The sequence below is a fragment of the Orcinus orca genome, chromosome 1 (genome assembly GCF_937001465.1).
Source record: "Orcinus orca chromosome 1, mOrcOrc1.1, whole genome shotgun sequence".
NCBI classification, from domain to species: Eukaryota; Metazoa; Chordata; class Mammalia; order Artiodactyla; family Delphinidae; genus Orcinus; species Orcinus orca.
In genome coordinates this window covers 27121468-27134433 of record NC_064559.1, presented here as the reverse complement: position 1 = coordinate 27134433, position 12966 = coordinate 27121468, and the positions used below count along the sequence as shown (strand labels likewise).

Genomic DNA, 12966 nt, shown 5'->3' with positions numbered 1-12966 from the left:
CAGGAAGAAAATAAATCAGGGAGGACAAGACTTCTTCAGGCTGGGAGAAGCACCTGGGATATTGCAGGGGCTGTACTTCCCTTTGCCTAGAGGTTCCCTTTGCTTCTCCTTTACTGAGCCAAATCCTACTCGTTCTTCAACATCCAAATTAAATATTTCCTCTGTGAAATGATCCTGAGCTCTGTCTCCTGAGTGCAACCTATTCCTTATTTTTTCAGATTACAATGTGTTGTAATTTTGTGCTTTTACTTATGTGTTCCAAAAGCTCTATTTCTTACAGTACAAGTTAACAACATATTCTTTTTGCATACACCTGCATATACCAAAATGTCTGTTAGATAAAACTTTTTGGATACATATATGCTGAGGGAATAGATGCATGAAAGAATTAATAATTCAAAATGAATACAAATTCACAGAATTACAAAATGAATAAGTAGATTAGGTAATTTCTAAGGAAGCTTCCAGGTTCATAATTCTTTCCCCAAATATGCAAAAAGAGTAAAGATTTCAGTTGCAGTACACATTTGCTCAACAATATATATTGAGGAAATCAGTAATGTAAAAGGTGAATTACTTTAATTTTAATTTTATATAATATATATATATATATATAGATGGGTACATATTTATTTATTGATATGTTGATATATTAAGGGACATGTTGTGATTCTGTATATCCCTTAGAGAAAATTGCTCTTAATAGGCATGATAATTTAGTTCCTTATGTTTTAATAAAATCATCAGTTCCCCATTTTACAAGACTCTCTCATCATGAATAATTTTAAACTCACTGACAAGACTTTTTAGTTATAAGAGTATCAATTCAGTGTTTTTGTAGAATAATGCCATAATGTTTCTGATTTAGAAAACAGAAATACAACTTGTTTTTATCATTGTTGAGCGCATTGTATTATTCATAACAAGTGCAAATGACATTTTAAAATTAATGTTAAGAGAAAAGTCACTTAAAATTAATCTTGTCAACAATGTTTAGTTTTGGAAATGAAAACTAAGTCAACTTACTTCCTTTCCCTAGAAGTGCTGCCACTGTTGTGACATTGTGTTTCATTTTGTAACCCATCTGCTACTTAGGCCAGATATGCATTTTCTGGATGCAATCTGTTGGTTTCCAATGGTTTACTACATGGTGGGCTCTATTGACAAGTAGGTGACAAAATCTTTGGCACACTAACTAGTGTGGTGTCCTGTGGTTTGTCATGTGCTGCACCCCTGTGTTGCATGATGAGTGTAATTTGCCATTTCAGTGTTGAAAATATGTTTATTGCATGTGGAGCTTATGTTCTCGTGTTATACATCTTGCATTCAAACTTCCTAAGCAGTAATCTGTTGTTGAATTAAAACAAATCTTGTTGCATGTCAATTTTGTTCCCTTTCTAAAGCTATTCCAGTTTTGTGTCATCTATAGCAGTAACTTTATTACTGTTAACATCTTTGTAGAGAAAACCTAGAATTTCAACATTGTGATGCATTGGTATCATTATCATAACTTCTGGAAACCTTCAAAATAATTTGGAAATGCTCATTTTAAATCAGATTTATTAATTGGAGCATTTCCTTGACAGTCTATTCTGGTAACATATCAGAGTCTTCCAAATTTGTTAATTAAAGGTCAAATGTGTGCAATGCTTCAGTTTTAAAATACAAATTGTTATATGCATAAAGATGACATTATAACAAATACAAAAACTACAAGATAAGAAAACTAGTATGCTTATAAAATGTGTTAATTTTCCATTCTAAAAAAAATCAGCCCAAAACATTCCAAATAAAATGCTAAAAGTTATCCACTGAGAACTTTCATGCTTACATTTCATCTTGTAGATGCTGAAAAACAAAGCTTTGTAACTTTGACAGTGTTTATTGGCTGTGGACACATTAAAGGCCAAACAGATTAACATATATTTAGCTTCCATTCTACATTAATATAATTTATGTTATCAGTTGCATAATACTAACCAACTAACTAAAATGTAGATGTACTAAAACTATTATTTAAATCCATGAAAATGAAATCAATCCATATTTTATTAATAGTAATGTTTCTTTGTTGTGAGAGTATTCTATTAAAATTCATTAGAACATTATATTTATAAGATATAAAATAAACCTCTCATCTGTCTTCTTTGATGTAAACTATATAATGAATTCTCCATCTATAAAAGTATTTACGGGGAGGAAAAGAAGAATGGAAAGGATCAAATCCCTGGGATTAGAGATGAAACAGGATTGACTACAAGTTGCTAATTATTGAAGCTGGGTGATTGGTACAGGAGGTTCAGTATATAGTATTCTCTTCTGCTTATGTTTGAAATTTTCCTTAAACATAAATAAGCAAAGAAAACTATGAATGAATTAGAACACACTCACAAACATTCACCTATATTCATTCCTTTACATTCTGGTTCTCTTTGAAAAGGAAGTCAGAGAAAGGTAGAAAGAGGGGCAATGTCAGTTAGATGATCTGTAACTGTTTTTCATCCATGTTGACTTTTTTCTTGAGCCACCATCTGGTGACCAAACTGCGTAAAGCAATAGTGCTAAAGAAAAAATGGGCAGTGGCTTTGTAGATAAGATAGTGGGGAGAAATTATGGTAGACACAGAATTATAAGAATAAATCGGTAGCCAAATAAAAAAAGGAAAGAAAGAATACAATACAATATTAAATGAACATAAATAATTTAAAGTTAAAACATGAAGAACAAAAAAGTTTCTACGTGGTTCAGAAATGCCATTCCAATTTTATATATTTTCTATAGATTCTATAGATTTCTTTAGATTTAAACTCATATTTAATAATAATTACTAAAATCATTTGCCAAAGTTATGTGTCAACTACAACGGCCAATATTTTGAGTATGGAATTAACTGATATATACAGGTTTAGGTAGTTAGTGACTAATTAGTAAAGGAATTCTCATAGCTAAGTTTTTTGTTAAGTCTCAACTTCATTGATTTATTGCTGATGAAATATTCATATTTTATTATCACTTCTATTTGTGTATCTTTTTTCAGTCAAGCTTACCTTCTACCACCTTATCTTTCCCTTTTCCTATATAGAAAATTATAATTTTTTAATCAGGGAAGTCAAGATTGTAAGAAATGAAATATGAGAAAGTGGATTACCACTAAAATAAGGTTGGTGAAGACATAAGATTTAGGCATCATTTTTATGGTACATAAGGGACCATATCACATTCATTTTCCACCTACTTTTTTCTTTTTAAAAAATGTATTTTAATAGATGTAAGAACAATTATGAATTTCCTAGCTAAAAGGAATACCCTAGTAAAGTGTTCCTAGAGATTTAAACTTGGTCATCATATTGATTGGATGTTATGGTCCTGGCCCCTCTCACCATAGGAAATTTATTTGGAATAACATTCTGTTTCCACAGTTTTAGCCATAAAATCCCTGCCACAGAACACTGTGCCTGATTCAAGCGAAATATTTTTTTCTGGACTACTCCTGGGGATCTTTGACTCAAAGCTTTGGTAATACTCTCTCGCCATAGAAAAGAGTAAGAAATCCTGCCTCTCGCCTTCCCATAAAAGGAAAATTCCTTCTGGTGAATTAGTGAGATGACTAATTCAAGTGATCATGCACTTGGAGAAGATCCTTGGGGAACTGACTCTTCCATTTAAGAAGCTAAAAAGAGCTACTGTTCTTTAAGTTTTACACTTCTCATTTTAAATCAAAAGATGTAGAAATCAATTAGCCCAATTCTTCTTATCTATCTTCAATCAGTTCTGAACCTAGAATACTCTAGCACTCATTCAAGTTTTGATACAATCTCCCTTATCCAGTTCAGTCCTATTTTTATAGTTTGTATGAAGCAAAGGCAATGAGATAATGGTTTTCTTAATTCAGCTTTTATGGTAACATTGTTTTTAAATTCAGTGTGAGGTAAAATTTTTATCAGTGATAGGGGAGAAGACTGACTCTGTGGTAACTCATAGGAACTTGTGTCCTAGTTTAGCAATTATTTCCTGCAACCAACAAAATTACTTCTTTCAATCACTTGCTCAAAAGTGGCTAGAAGGTAGGCTTGAATGCATCCGATATTTATATATTTTACGTGCTCTTGGCTGTGTAGAACCAATCTATAACACATAGCTTTACACAAATAAATAATAGACATTTAAAAATAAGTATTTTTAATAAATATATTTCTTTATTAGGCTTGACCATCTAAATTAATATGTGTTCATTTCTATTCTTACCAAAAGTGCCTCAGGGATAAAAAGTGTGAATGTCGTGTCTTTGAAATAATGTGCTAATTGTAAAAACAAGGTTCTAACATGTTCTAATTCTATTTGATTGTAAAATGGGTGTTTCCATGTTTTATTTACAAAATTAATAAGTATTATTAAATAAAGATCCTTAACGCGTGCTTTGAAATGGTTGAGATCTAATGAAACATAAAGAAACCCCAAATACAATTTACTTCATATCAGTAGAGAATATTGTCTTATATTAGTTCCCATAACATCTACCAGTGTCCACTCTGTGAAAGCCACGTATAAGGGCAACCTATACGCCTATAAGCGCAGGGGTGTAAGAAAGTTTTAGCACCATCCTAGTACTGAGATTTATTGAAAGTTCATTTTTCTCTGTTGGTTTTTATCAAAGTCTAGACGATTTACTCAGGTGTGGAGTGACTTTCGCTGCCAACATGGTGGTTGTGGACAAAGAAAGCACCATGAGTGCCGAGGAAGACTACATGGCAGACGCCAAAACGATTGTAAACGTGCAGACCCTTTTCAGGTAAGTGTCTGGATAACCCAGCCCTTAAACATCTGTGAGATATATGACTCTGTGACTCTGTGTATAAAGAATGAACATGAGACATTTATACAGCAGTTATGTCTATTCCTTTCATCATAAAACAAATACTTATTTAGGACCTAATGTATGGCTGGTACTGTGTGAAGTTTAATTTTTAACATCAGGTCAGCAGTTCTTTTAAAAATAAAAAGAATAATGCATTTGTTTTTTCGTATAGTTTAAGAAATTCTAAAAAGCTGTGTGCAGTAGCAGTCATGATTTTTGCCAAACCACGCATGTTTAATTTTGGTTTTATGCCCAGCAGTAGCCAAAGGTATGCATTTACATACTGAATAACCAGGAAGAAAAGATCGCAAGGCTAATATACCCATGTTAGGAGCCAAGTCACAATGTTATCCTCACTTCCTCATGAAAGACACTTCCTGTCTTTCAATAATTAAACCCATCCTGGTAGGAATTCCCATTAGGGTCATCTTTGCGTAAGAATGAGCAATACTGACCAGAGAAAAGTTCATGCTGTGAGCAAAGTCAAAACTGCCAATAAATCAAGACATCGGTGTCACTTGGAATGATTCTTCCTAAAATCATCTTAAAATTTAAATAACTAAAAGATCATTATTTCAGTTTTATGAATTTTGCAGAAGTCTAAAGGAAATATCTGAGCTACCAAATTATGAAAGTGAATAAAGCAATCTGAACTCTATCTTTATCTCCCCTCACTTCATACCTTTGTATTGTAGTAAACCATATATTGAGGATAGTTATCTGTTTATAGTTTGAGGTCAGAATTCAGGAGAGAGAGCCAAGTTGTGTGTCTCACTTAAGTTGACTATTTATTATATGATCTTAGGCAAATTACTTTCCATTTATTATATGATCTTAGGCAAATTACTTTCCTTAATCACAAGGTTGTTGGAGATTTAAGAACATATAATGCCTTAGTACCTGCCTGGTCGTTTTCAATTTCTCAATAAATGTTAGCTACTATAATTATTAGCCATAGACTTATCACTTACATGGGGCAGAGTGGAAAAGCTACAGACCTTGGAACAATATAGCAACAAACTTCATCTGACATGATCTCTATCCCAGAGGTTCCCACAGAAAATTACTGTGACTTTGAGTATGTTTCTTAACCTCATTGAAATTCAGTTTCCCTCATCTATAAAATGCATGTGGAGAATAATTAACCCTTCTTACAGTGTCAGTGTGAGGACAGGAAATCAGGTATGTAAAGAATCTGTCACAGCAATTGGAAAAATCTACCCTAACTTGCATTAGAATCTCCTCCTGTTCCAGAAGCAGTAATACACCCTCTAAAGTTACTGTAATGGGCAGTTCATTTAGAATATAGCTAACTAGTCATTGAGCTATGTAAATAGTACATTTAAAGGTAGCATAGCACATATTGAAAATATGACATATATATAAGCATTCTTTTTTCTCTAGAGAATGAAAAAGGAAACCACAAGGTGGAAAATGAATTCAGATAGATGAGATTTATAGCCAATGAATAAAGTAAAATCATACTTTTTGATTCCATGCTTGGCAAAAGCTAATTATAGTTTTAACAGGAGAGGATCCTGGTCTTTTTGATTAAACGTGCCATTTTAATTTTCAGCTTATTGTGAGTTTATTTCTCTTATGGTGACAGTTCTATTGGTTTGACATATTCTCTGAATGAATTATTTTTATTTCAAGAGAATAATAAACTCCCATCTTACTGAGAGGTGCAAAGGCTCTAATTAATCTTTTTCAATGAACTGGATGACCAGAATAACTAAGGGCAGCTGCACATGTGGTTGCTGGTGGTGGGAAGGCCGCCTTCCCTGAGTACCTGGTGGAGGAGGCATCACATCTTGAAAGAATGACTGGATGAGTGAATGAGTGATTTTGGATCTTTTCACTATTAAGGTTACCTATCTTCAGCAGAACATTTTAGAAATTATGCAATTTGTATGGCTCATAAAAACATCTAGACTGAATAGTTTCAAGCAGAAATTTGAGAAGAACTATGAAATACCCAGATTTTGTTCTCTCTTTTCCTGTGTCTGTAAAGGCATTATCATTTTTCTAAGTATATAACAATATTTTTCAGGAAAAAAAAATTATGATAGACCCACAGACATAGAAAACAAACTTATAGTTACCAAAGGGGAAAAGGAGGGGAGGGATAAACTATGAGATTGGGATTAACATATACACACGACTATATATAAAATAGATAACCAACAAGGACTTACTGTATAGCACAGGGAACTCTACTCAATATTTTGTAATAACCTATAAGGGAAAAGAGTCTGAAAAAGAATATATATATATATATATATATATATATATATATATATATATATATATATATGTATGTGTAACTGAATCACTGTGCTGTACACCTGAAACTAACACAACATTGTGAATCAACTATACTTCTATTTTAAAAAATATGGTAATATTTAAAATAAACTTTAAAAAATCTATGAAACTTTTTTATGGAGTAATTCATCAGCTGTTAATCTAAGCATGCTAAACTAGGCTAGTCTTACATAATAAAAGAGTCAGATACAAGTGGGTCCCTATGGTATATGGAATACCATTTATGTAGATAAATGACCCAAATCGTACAGACTTGGTAGTTTCATTTTATCGGTGCAGTCAGTCAGATATCACCCTTGAGGTCACTCTGCCACATTCCTTGAAGGTTTCATTTCTTGATTCACTGTGACTCTTGCCAACCCTGCTTCTACCATAATTCTTGATGTTTTCAAAAATCCTACCCAGATGGTCCTTTCGATGTCTGACCTTAGCCACCTATTCTCTTGGTCATTAGAATACCAATAATTCCTCCCCGCCATATTCTGAATTTCATTCAACTTTCTGAGCACTACTACTTATTTTCTACCTCATTGCTTCCCATATCCCCCACTCCGAACAGTCCTTTTCTGCTGGAATCTACTGTCCACTGATTCTACTGTCCGTAGTCACCTGAGGGCTCTCTTCCCTCTTTACCTGGATTAAACTCCAAGATCAGTCATGACAAATAGGCCTGTGCTGAAACCCTAAACAGCCAATTACTGATTATCTACTATGGGCTAACACAGATCTCAACTCTGTTTCCTTTTTCTGTCTTCCTCCTACTCCCAGTTTTCTGTCCTTTCAGATTTTCTACCCACCAGCTTGCATGAAATTTCCTAGAGGCAGATGACAGCACTCCAGAGAGAGGATCCAGTTACTCTTATAAGTAAGCGTCAGGCACCCAGAAGTCCAGTCACAGTGGGTGGATAGCAGACTATTTATTCAGGAGAAAAGCCTAGGGCCCCATCTCCAAGGCAACTAGATTCTTACACATCGAGTATGCAAGAGTAAATAGTGTTAAACATGATTAAAGAACACAACTTAGGTAATACAAACAAACTTTAACACTTCATGAAGTGGACAGTCTGCATTCCCAAGGGTCCAGAGAACTCCAAACTGGGGTGAGAGGCAGAAAGTTTTTATAGCTTAAAGAATAAGAAACAAGGAAGAGAAAAAAAATAGAAAATGAATAAGGAACAAGGATATAAGTACAGAGCCCAGAGCTGGCTTGGCATTTGGGGATTGGCTGACTTGACTATAATCTATATCTGGTCAAGTGGGACATTTACAGGAACAGGAAGGTTTAGGTTTTGGTTTGCTGATGTGGCACCCAGGGCAGGAGCCACTCCATCTTGGGCCTAGAAATTATTTCAACAATAGTAGGTCTAAAAGATCTCAGCCAATCCTTGCATCTTTATGACCATCATTCATTCCTCAAACGAGAGCCAATTTCTTACTGGTTAACTAGTAAGGCTGGGGTGTTGATAGAAGTCTGGCTAACAGAAGCCATTTCAATTCTGGGATGTGTACTCTGATTACAAAAACAAACTGTGCCACCCTGGGTGGTAAAATAGAATGCTTAGCTGCACCCGGAGTTTCTCTTAAACCAAACCTTGAACCTATCACACTGTTTATGCTGAAGCATTTTAACGTAAAGTGAGAACTATCTTAAGAGTCATGCAGCTGGTATTGATGGAGCTTAGGATTTAAATCAGAAGTGTCCCAAAGTCTAACATTAAGTTCATTTTAATCTAGGCAGCCTGAATGTGCCCACACTATTGCATCATCCTGCCAAGCAAGGTTGCTGAAAGGACTAAGTGAGATGATTTCTGAGAAGCACTCAGCAGCGCCAGGCACATAATAGGCAGATAATAATTGGCAGTGTCCTCAAGTTGCAGTTTCTAAAATATTGTGGTCATGAAAGTGTGTAAGCAGACATCATGGTTACTTTACTAGTTAGAAAATTGGGGTAAGAATTTAGATGCAATATTTTCTTTGGCTTATTTATTTCTAGGAGACAATCAAATCTTGTGATCTCCATAGTATCTGGATGGTACTAGGCAAATAAAGAGTACTGTATACTGTTACTTTATATGGGGTGATGCTACATTTTATGCTAGCATTTCTGACTGTTTAGCTGTTTGGGCCATGCCATTTTAACTTGATTATTTTGACATTCTGTTTGGACGTGGGGTTTTTTGACTTTTACATTTTTTGCTTCTAAAACTGTGAAGGAATGTGTTAGAAAAGTCTTCAATCTGTGCTTATATTAGAGCCCAGGAGACAAGAATGAGATGGAATTCAAGTAAGAAATGAAAGTAAGAGTGCTCTCGTTCACAACCTATTGATGTAACTGGTATGACCAGTCTGAAATAAGGTTAAATTTGTTATTCAGAAGCTCAGATTGATCGTTTGAGCCCCTACCTGCCCAGCTTACTAGGACCCACAGCTTTACTCAACAGGGCTCTCTTCGCCCCGGATTGTTCAAGGACCTTAAAAGTTAGTCCCCAAAGACCAAAGGCAAACAGAAGCTCCTTAATTCACTGGCAGTGTTTATGTGCATGGGAGGTGGAAAGGGGAGAAGTTAGGGGAGCCTTGGGGGCATGGGGAGAATTCCTTTCCGTCTGCAATTGCATCTGTGACATAGTTTTGTGATTGAAAGCTGGAAAACAGTTTAATGTGTCTTCATCCACCTTGTGTGGCAATTACCTATTTGCTGGTTTGGGCCCAGAGAACTACCCAGGAAGTGATTCATCTTTAACATCCAAAGCCTAGAGCATGGTGTGCAGAGCTTTAATGCTCATTTAGTGAGCACTCTGAAGTGTGTGCTAGGATGGCTGGACCAAGAGGAACCTCCAGCCGTGCTTTGTGCCAGCATGAGCTGCCTCTCCAGAAGGACCTAAGTGGGTCCTTACCCAGATGTGTTCTTTCTCGCAAGGTGAGTTTTCCTTTATGGGTTCTTAGTGGCCCCATAAAGCAGCAAACTTCCTCTGGGATGACCTCTAGCCCAGAGGTTCCAGACCCTCTGAGGAAGGGAATGGCTCCACTACTTTGCTCAGAAGAGACTGTGAATCCTTTGCAGCTGGCCCACCACCTCCCCCAGAGAGAATTTCAGAGCACAGAAGACATTGGCAGATAAGGTCTTTGTCAGGTTAGAGCCTGTTAAACTTTCTCTCCTACCTGTCTAAGCACCTTTCCTTACACTTCTAAGAGAAACACTCAAGTGAGTCTCCCTAGCACAAAGATCCCCTGTCTGATTTCCAAATTAAAAGAAAAGCAGGGGGCTTCCCTGGTGGCGCAGTGGTTGAGAGTCCACCTGCCGATTCAGGGGACACGGGTTCGTGCCGCGGTCCGGGAAGATCCCACATGCCGCGGAGCGGCTGGGCCCGTGAGCCATGGCTGCTGAGCCTGCACGTCCGGAGCCTGTGCTCCGCAACGGGAGAGGCCACAACAGTGAGAGGCCCGCGTACCGAAAAAAAAAAATAATAATAATAAAATAAGAAAAGCAGGTCCTCACTTTCAAATTTAAGTTTCTCTTGCTAAAGTTTTACCTAACAAGGCGCTCGATACATTCGGAAAATATTGAACGTTTTCACATTTTTATGAACGAGTATTAGTATCTAAATTAAATTTAAATAAGCACATCAAAATGTGCTTTGAATGAAAAGCAACCACTTCAAATGCCCAAGACATTTTGGGGTAGGAAGTTTTGCTGTACTATCCAAGGAAAGTATTAAGCAAGTCATTTAAGGACTTAGCTAGAGGATTATAAATTTGGCAACTACTGAAAGAAAATAGAAGAATATATGTGATCTAGTCCAGTGGGTGAAGGAATGCCTCTCCGTGAGGAACTGGTCTTTTACTAAAAAGATAAAGGCAGTAAGTGGGCTTAAAAGATGAACAGAGCATTCCACAGGGGGGCAGCAAATACCAAGGCGCTAGGTACTAAACATCCAAGGACTTGGAGCAGAGCCAGAGGAAGGTACGCCAGAGGCTGAGATGGAAACCAGAAGCCAGACTATTCATGGCTTTGAAGAACACTTTAGTAAGTTGCCCTTTATTTTAAGAATAACAGGAAATCATTGAAAGATAGGAAAGTTTAAAATATTATTTTAGCTACAGTGTGAAGAATGGTTTGGGGAAAAGTGAGAGTGGGTGAAAACCGACCAGTTAGAAGACTTCTGAATTGCAAGGACTATAAGAGCATAAATGTCAAGTTAAAAATAAAAAAGGAATATCGTCTCTAGCTTGGCAAAATAGTCATAGTCTTACTGAAGAAATAACACACATAGGCACTTGGGAAATGATGTAATTCAAAACATTGATACCGAATACATATCAATGCAAGAGTGATTTTTTTATACAGTGCAAAAATTTTAATATTTTGTTCGGTTTACATGGATTAAAATTTTAAATGCAGGAGATATCTGATATTTATTATACTGTCATTTATTACTACTACCCCAGACTCAGATCTAAAGTGTTTTAAAAACATTTGTGAAAAAATATGTTCATGTTTGTTTTAGTGCCAATATTCAATCATAGTCTAAAACTGGGGGCTCATGCATCTAAGTGTGTTTCTATACCTTTCATAATAATATACACCCTTTGTTATTCAGAAACATCATTCCCAGCCACCACAGATCAAAATTTATAGTGTAACACACTAGCTCACTAAGTAATATTTTTATTAAAATATTGTAGATAATTTTCAGATTTGTATGTTCTGATGTTTGTTTGTTTTGCTTTAATATATACAGGCAGCTAGTCTCAGAGTTCTCCCAGTCTCTGAAATGAAGTATATGGTATGGTTTTCATCTTTGTGTTGGTTAACGTACCTGGGCATGTCAAAATTATTTATTAAATGAATTAATTCAAGCAGATGACAATTCCATAGATATTTTACACAATTATACTTACATCACCGAGTAAATTGGCCCATCAAAATGTGTCTTGAATAAAAAACAACCATTTCAACTGCCAAAGACATTTTGGGATAGCAAGTTTTGCTCCAATGTACAAGGAAAGTATTAAACAAGTCATTTAAAACTTAAACTAGAGAAGTAATTGTAGAACAATTTAAAATAGAACAAACTACATTATTTTCAATTACTATATTGCTTTATGATGATCCTAGTACCTAGGGAAAAGAGACTTATGAGGTCATTTAATTCTAAAATGTTATATATTCAAAATGTATTTAGGTCATATTAAGGCTCAGAAATGGATTACAGTATTAGTATTTTAAAGATATATAATTAAATCTATTAGACAACCAAATTTGCAAATATAAAGTATTATAATTGAATACAAGTAATATTTTATAGATACGAAGGGCACTACAATAAAATGTTTCATTATTTAAGTATTATTCAGTTCTAGATTTTCACTAGGTGGCAGACTTAGTGCAGTTTCTCAGTTTAAACTAACATAAATGGTGCAGTTTAAACTAACATAAATGGTGTAGGTTCAATTATATAGAACAGAAATGACACATCACGTAAATTTTGTTGTCCTATCTAATTTCAACTCTAGTAAATACAACTCACGTAAATACAATGACTAGATCACTCAGTCATTTTATTACTGACTCTTACTAAGACCTCAAATACATCTGGCTACATATATATATATTTCTGTTTGATGTAATGTGTTAGAAAAGGATTATAAACAAAAGATTTCAAGTGGTCACAAATTTGTCTAAAGTTAGAAAAATAATATGTGTGAAAGATAAAAGCCATATTTCTCAAAGAAAATAAAAATTTCCAAAAGTTGAGATACATTTTTCATTTGTTTACTCTTTG

The 12966-nt window shown here is 35.0% G+C and overlaps 1 protein-coding gene across 11 annotated transcripts in view; it reads left to right on the top strand.

Moving 5' to 3' along the window:
• The window catches only part of KCNT2 (potassium sodium-activated channel subfamily T member 2), a 413914-nt gene that overhangs the window by 327641 nt on the left and 73307 nt on the right, over window positions 1-12966 (top strand). For 9 of the 11 annotated variants that reach the window (XR_007476555.1, XM_049708188.1, XM_033415453.2 and 6 more), the window contains 2 exons: window positions 1096-1167; window positions 4655-4789. Coding sequence is in view for 10 of the 11 variants with exons in the window: in XM_049708188.1 (XP_049564145.1) it covers window positions 1096-1167; window positions 4655-4789 (207 nt within the window). In the remaining variant the exon portion in view is untranslated. The remainder of the gene's footprint in view (window positions 1-1095; window positions 1168-4654; window positions 4790-12966) is intronic. The other 2 variants (XM_033415452.2, XM_012538806.3) reach the window with 1 other exon arrangement.